Below are 6,455 nucleotides of genomic sequence, written 5' to 3'. Positions count from 1 at the left end.
TGCAAACAGATATACCTGATTTCTATATTTATATTTGTGATGCTATAATACAATAAATTGGTTTATAAATGCTAAAAACATACATATTTCACTGCTATACAGTAGCTGTAGCATGGTAAAAACATATTATTCTGGTAAACATTGATTTTGTTTCTTCTTCTGTTCTCTGTTATAAATAGACAAATAAAACTAATGTAAGAATAAATACACCCCTCTCACAGAGAGACAATAGTGTCTTGTCATAGGAGAAAAAGGTGTGACTGATTAAAGGTGTTGCCATGGCAGTGAGCCAGGATACACAATACTGCAGCTCTGGCACTGGTCCACCTGAATGGAATGCATGCATTAATTATATTGTTAGTTACACCATTGTTTTACAAGTCAAGATTTACCCAGGATTTGTATTATATATATTATAATTATTATTATTATTAGTAGTAGTAGTAGTGGATAACAAGAATATTTATAAAACCAAGGCATTTACAAAACGACAACAGAAATAGGGGGACATGAGGACATGGATAAAATGCAGAAACATAAAAGAAAAAGAAAACAAAAACAAACACACAAAAATGGGGTAAGTCTTGATGGGTATGGGTAGTGTTGGGCATGCACATTATGTGTAGGTTGTTTTGTCAGTTTGAGTTATAACAATGGGGGGAAGATCTGGGTGGGAGAGGTGGTGTGTAGAAGAATCAGCTCTGGATGAACTGCCAGAGAGGAGAACAGGTGTTATAATATGGGATCAGATTGTCTGCATGGTCTGATAACACAATGATCCAGTGGGTTGATAGTTTAGTTCCGTCTTTCCAGTCGGGTAGTGTGGGTTTCTTGGCCACAGTTAATGCTATTAAGAGGAAAGTGTTACAATAATGTCTTTAAAGTTATGGCCATTAGCAAAGTGTTTTTCAACCCAAGTCAGTTTGAAGTGATTAACTTGCAAAAGTGAATCTCAGAATTCCGTTTTCCTACTGTGACCTGAAGGCAGCAGGGTTGCCTTTGCCTTGTCAGTATGGCTGAGAGGCGAAGTACACCGTGTCAGCAGGAGTAATGTCTGCCTATATTCTGGGTATAGACGTGGGCACCACGTCGGTAAAGGCCGTTTTATTAGAAACCGGCTCCAGGTCGGTGGCTGCCACTCACACTACGCCAACGACGTCAGATATCACCGACAGTGACGTGGTTAAGGTGAGTGCGCTCCCGACCTGCACAGCGTTACCCAGCAGCCCAGTGACCCCAGCACTGCTGCGGGTTCCTCTAGTTAACCTGTCTGTGTTTCCTCCACACGCAGGCGAAGGAGCAGGACACGGGCCGGATCGTGGACGCCCTGAACCGGTGCGTCGGCCTGCTGCCCGGAGACAAACTGCAGCGGGTCAGCAGCATCGGGCTGTCCGGGCAGATGCACGGGGTTTTATTCTGGAAAGCACTGTTCGGTGAGACTTTAACCTTCCTGCATTTTTCACAACAAGTGTGGTAACATGTGCAACAACGGATGTGAGACAGGAGCTGTCTGAGCAGCAAATAAACGGATTTCTTCTCTTATTGATTCATTTAAAGTGTAAAAGAAACCAGAGAGGAAACAGCAAGAGATAGACTATTTTAAAAACAAGTTGGTCTGATGGTCGTGGCCCCCAAATGTAGATACAGTGCAAAACTCTTACAATTGTTTTTGTTTTCAGGCTATGAATCGATTAATAAATAAAACCACCACATTATTGAGGAGTTAATTACAGATCTTCAGTTGAAATCTGAGCTATTCCCAAAGAGCTGCTTCTATCTAAGTGATCTGCTCATCAAGTAGAGGGCTTGGCCTGCACACAGCAGTGTTTTCAGCACGTTGACATATTGCTTTTACATCTTACAATTTATGAACTCACATAATGGAGATTAAAATTCCACACACGCGCACACACACACACACACATATATATACTGTATATATCAGGAATTATTATGTGTGTGATAATCAAAGAAAAAGGATATCCCCAATTTCCTATTGTATGTACTTTCTTATTTCACAGATCAATTAATGTAATACGTGTTATTAGTGGAACTCTTAACAATCCACTCTGTCTGTAGAGACTATAAATTATTCACTGGACAGCAGTTCCTATAATGTTTAAGCAGACCACAGGCTTCAGAAAAACATTCACTGGATCTGGAAGAAGCCTTTCAAGAGGAGAGTTGCGATGAATTACATATTTATCCATTGTGCAGTTCTGATGACCTTTTAAGATTCTTTTTTAAAATGGATCAAGAGGCATGGCATACACAGGTACAATAAAGCAGGAGGTTTTCTGCTAACAACTCCTATTTTAAACTGAAACTTAGTTGGTCCATTGTACCTCTTTCATAAATATGTTGCTCTCTGCCGGTTGCATCCAAAAGTTTGTATGAAAATAGATTTGCAACCATAGAAAACCTCTGATACTGGAATAATTTGGTATTCCAAAAAAAACCAAAATCATATCTCTGTGTCTCTTACTCCTCACAGGTTGTGATTGGTCCAACGGGGACTTCTTCACAGTCAGAGACACCAGTCAGCTGATCACCTGGCAGGATGGGCGCTGCAGCAGTGACTTCCTGTCGTCTCTTCCAAAACCAGACTCACATCTCAGCGTAGCCACCGGGTTTGGCTGTGCAACAATCTTCTGGTACATGAGACACAGGTCAGCACGAGTTAAAAACAAAAAAGCACGTAGAGCCTACTGCATCACTTGGTTTTGTGATGCAAAAGTGAACCCTGAAGATGTGTGGTTTCACCGCAGGCCCGAGTTCCTTAAGGACTTCACAGTCGCAGGCACCATCCAGGACTATGTGGTGTCCATGCTGTGTGGGTTGGACGGGTGTGTGATGACGCCTCAGAATGCAGCCAGCTGGGGCTTCTTCAACACTTCCTCCAACCAGTGGAATATAGACATGTATGTAAAGCACTTTCTCATTTCTGTGCTGAAGTTGACAGAGAATTTATTTAAAGTGCTAAATGCATGAAAAGGTTTTATAGCTTGTGCATGATTGTTGTTCAACTGCTAACACTTTGTACAGTTCCTTACAAACTTACAGTGTCAGAGTTCTTCTGTGTAACCTACATAACCTAAGTCACTCTGTGTGTGCATGCACCAGTCTGAAGGGGGCCGGCTTCCCTTTGCACCTGCTTCCTCAGTGTGTGCCATCTGGTGGCTTGGCGGGACAGACGTGCTCTGACTGGCATGGTATCCCTGCCGGTACGCCAGTAGGGGCAGCCCTGGGAGACTTCCAGTGCTCTGTCTACTCCTGCATGAGTGCGCGGACAGATGGAGGTGAAACAGGAAGTCCAATCATCTCTCTGAGGCCAGGGTCAGACTTAATGCAGTGAATGCGGTACTCTTTGCCAGTCCATGCACTTCAGATGATTGCATCCATTACAGCAGTACCGTGACACATTGCATCCATTTGTTTTTGTCCGCTATTGCTCTACTGGTTATGTTTGAATTTACTACAGTTACATGTCATAAGTTTTTGTGATGAAATTGTGATGGAAGTTCTAATTTTTCTAAAAAAAACAAGTGCTATTAACCAGAACAAAAATAAAGACAACAACGAGAGAAAAAATTACAAAAATAAAGATACAATAAAGAAAGTATACAGCAATAAATCCCCATGTACCAGAAAACAAATGCATTATGCATCAAGTGTAATCCTGCCTGCCACCTCTTGAATATCATGTTTGGTGCTGTTAGTTTGTAAGCCTTAGACGACTGTTTGTATCTCTCCTGATTTTACAGTTCTTAACATAAGCACCTCAGCCCAGCTGACCTTTGCCATGCCACCTGATTTCAAACCTCCAAAATCTCCTCGGCCGGACTCCTCCATCTCCTACTTCCCCTACTTTGAAGACTCGTACTTGGCGGTGGCGGCTTCACTCAACGGAGGGAACGTACTGGCCACTTTTGTGGAGATGCTCGCTGCCTGGATGAAAGAGCTCGGTATGTATTTTTAGTTCAAAGGGTAGCAGTGTCGGGTCTGTTGGCTGTCAGTCCAACACTTTGTGCAGACATCATACCTGTTAAACATCAACATGTCGGGGCACCCTGGTAGTTTACCTGGTTGAGCTGGCGGCCCATGTACCAAGGTTGCTACAGTCTGACCTGTGGCCCTTTGCTGTGTGCCTCTCTCTCCCCCTTTCCTGTCAGTATCCCCCCCCCCCCACCCACCCACCCTGAATAAACATTAGCATTTAAGCAGCACTGTGTCTAAGTATAGACTCATAGAGCTGCTAATATGGCTGTAGACTCTTAGTCTTGTCCAAGCTCTTATACAGGAAACAAATCCACTTAAGAACGGCTGGTTAAACGCGTACCCATTTAAATGACAAATGCTAAATGCTTGATTATTGCCATTAAATGTGTTTCATCCTCTTCCCTATACAGATGTGGAGCTGACTGATTCCTGCTTATATGAGAAACTGATTCATTGCGCCCTGAATCAGGAAACGAGCGACCTGAGGGTGAGTCCTACCATCCTGGGAGAGAGACACAACCCTCTTTGCCTGGGTCAGGTGACCAACATCTCCACTACCAATCTCTCTCTGGGTCATTTGACCAGAGCACTGTGCCGCGGAGTCTTGGACAACATCACCTCCATGATGCCGGCTGAGCGTCTGCAGCAGGCAGGGGTCAGCAGGATTGTGGCCAGTGGGAGCGCCATCGCCCGCAACGAGGTGCTAAGGCAGGAAGTGGAGAAGGCGTTTCTCCAGCCGGTTGTATACGGACAAAACGCAGATTCTGCCGTCGGCGTGGCCATGGTCCTCTGTGACCTACGGTGAACGAGATCCACAGGGGAATCCCTGTCTGTTTATGTGATTAACTGATAATTTTGCACACTTCTGAGTGCCTCATGGAATGGCATCACTTTGTTTAAATGAGGCAAATTCTAAGATATTTTGCTCTGTAAGACCAAAAGATAATTTCTCTCACTGACAGCAGCCTCCTTTAAGCAGCAACTAAAAAGGGCTGTAAAAGATTTCAGCACCCCACATGTATACAATGACTTTGGTATTTCCATCTCAACTCTCTCCTTTTCATGTCAAATTCAGCTTAAGGGTTTGAATCCACAGACTGGGACCATGCTCTGTGTGTGTGTGTGTGTGTGTGTGTGTGTGTGTGTGTGTGTGTGTGTGTGTGTGTGTGTGTGTGTGTGTGTGTGTGTGTGTGTGTGTGTGTGTGTGTGTGTGTGTGTGTGTGTGTGAGTGTGTCTGATGTGTTTTTACAAAGCAAGTTTAACTTAGTCTGGCTCTCTTTGGGTTAGCTGGCTTCACTGAGCCTAACATCGGTGATCCTGGATCACCAGTATCATGAGGCTGGTTATCATATACAAGTGTGTTCATGTGAAAGAGGCTGATGATGACTCCACTGACCTGTGTAAATGTTTTGATTGGATCCACTGAAGTTAACCTACTCAGGAGCAGGTTAGCTGTGCAGCGTATGATGATCTGCTTCATTTTACAGTGAACCAGCGTCACATTACCAGAAATCCAAAGTTAAACCCAAAGATAGCCGGCTAATACTGTACACTAACTTTACTTTGTGACACAGGGCCCTAGATCAGCACATTTATCCGAGGAATGGTTTAGTAAATATGTGCTCATTCACTGTACCTGTTCAGTTTGTCCCAGCAGATCCTTAGATCCAAACATTATGATACCGTTTTCTTTAAATGTTATGTTTTCATTTTATACTTTAACCTCAAGTGAAATGTTCTTTTTGGCGCTTTTTCTTTGCCTTCTTCCATCTTCCATTCTGAATTTCTGCTACTCACATTGTTGTTTGTCTTTAATGTTAATTTTGCTTTTCATTCTTATTAACCTTTTTTAAGATCTTCCTTTTATCAGTCATTGCAGAATTTGTCTTGCCTCTGCTGCTGCTTTTAATCATTTGATGTTTGTTTCATGATCCAGTTTAGTAAGAAAAGGAGATCGAAGTGACAATAAATGATAGAAGCATCAGATGAGGGTCGATGCAGATTTTGGCAAACGAGCATTTCACCTGGAATATTTCTAGCAGCAGCACTGTTGATGGCTTTATCATTTCTATAATAATGAATGAATACAGGGATATTTCTACAAGTAAATGCAGTTGTGACATCACTGTTATTAGTGTTGCCTGCCATTCATTACAACAGATTAACTGTTTTTTTTAAATTACTACTGTTATATGCAGTTATTGTTCTCTGAATGTACCAGTACTTGACACCTGATGTAATGTGATTATGGTACAAATAAAGCAGTGTTAATAATTCATTCTTTAAGATCTTTAAATGTTTTTTTTATTATCTATATATCACCAAGCTGTATAATATCAAAGATAAAGTTTTAGTTGGTCGGGTGCCTATTTGGGTGACATATTAAATACTTGAACCATCTCACAATGCAAAGGCGGTTTACCCTGTTTAACTGGGGGAAAAAAAGGAAGTGATCT

The 6,455-nt window shown here is 42.4% G+C and overlaps 1 protein-coding gene across 2 annotated transcripts; it reads left to right on the top strand.

Moving 5' to 3' along the window:
* Window positions 1-986: 986 nt before the first annotated feature.
* On the top strand, window positions 987-6,277 carry shpk (sedoheptulokinase). 2 transcript variants are annotated; one of them, XM_051400518.1, is made up of 7 exons: window positions 987-1,188; window positions 1,292-1,433; window positions 2,495-2,654; window positions 2,769-2,921; window positions 3,124-3,299; window positions 3,765-3,965; window positions 4,410-6,277. In XM_051400518.1, the coding sequence occupies exons 1-7, from the start codon at window positions 1,051-1,053 to the stop codon at window positions 4,802-4,804; spliced, it is 1,365 nt and encodes a 454-aa protein (XP_051256478.1). In that variant the 5' UTR covers window positions 987-1,050; the 3' UTR covers window positions 4,805-6,277. The 2 variants fall into 2 exon arrangements, with proteins under 2 accessions (XP_051256478.1, XP_051256477.1); XM_051400517.1 differs by having other exon boundaries at window positions 988-1,188; window positions 2,495-2,669.
* Window positions 6,278-6,455: the final 178 nt, after the last annotated feature.

The sequence above is a fragment of the Dicentrarchus labrax genome, unplaced genomic scaffold (assembly GCF_905237075.1).
Source record: "Dicentrarchus labrax unplaced genomic scaffold, dlabrax2021, whole genome shotgun sequence".
NCBI lineage: Eukaryota > Metazoa > Chordata > Actinopteri > Moronidae > Dicentrarchus > Dicentrarchus labrax.
The sequence above is the reverse complement of the archived record's forward strand: the minus strand, read 5'-3'. Positions and strand labels throughout refer to the sequence as shown.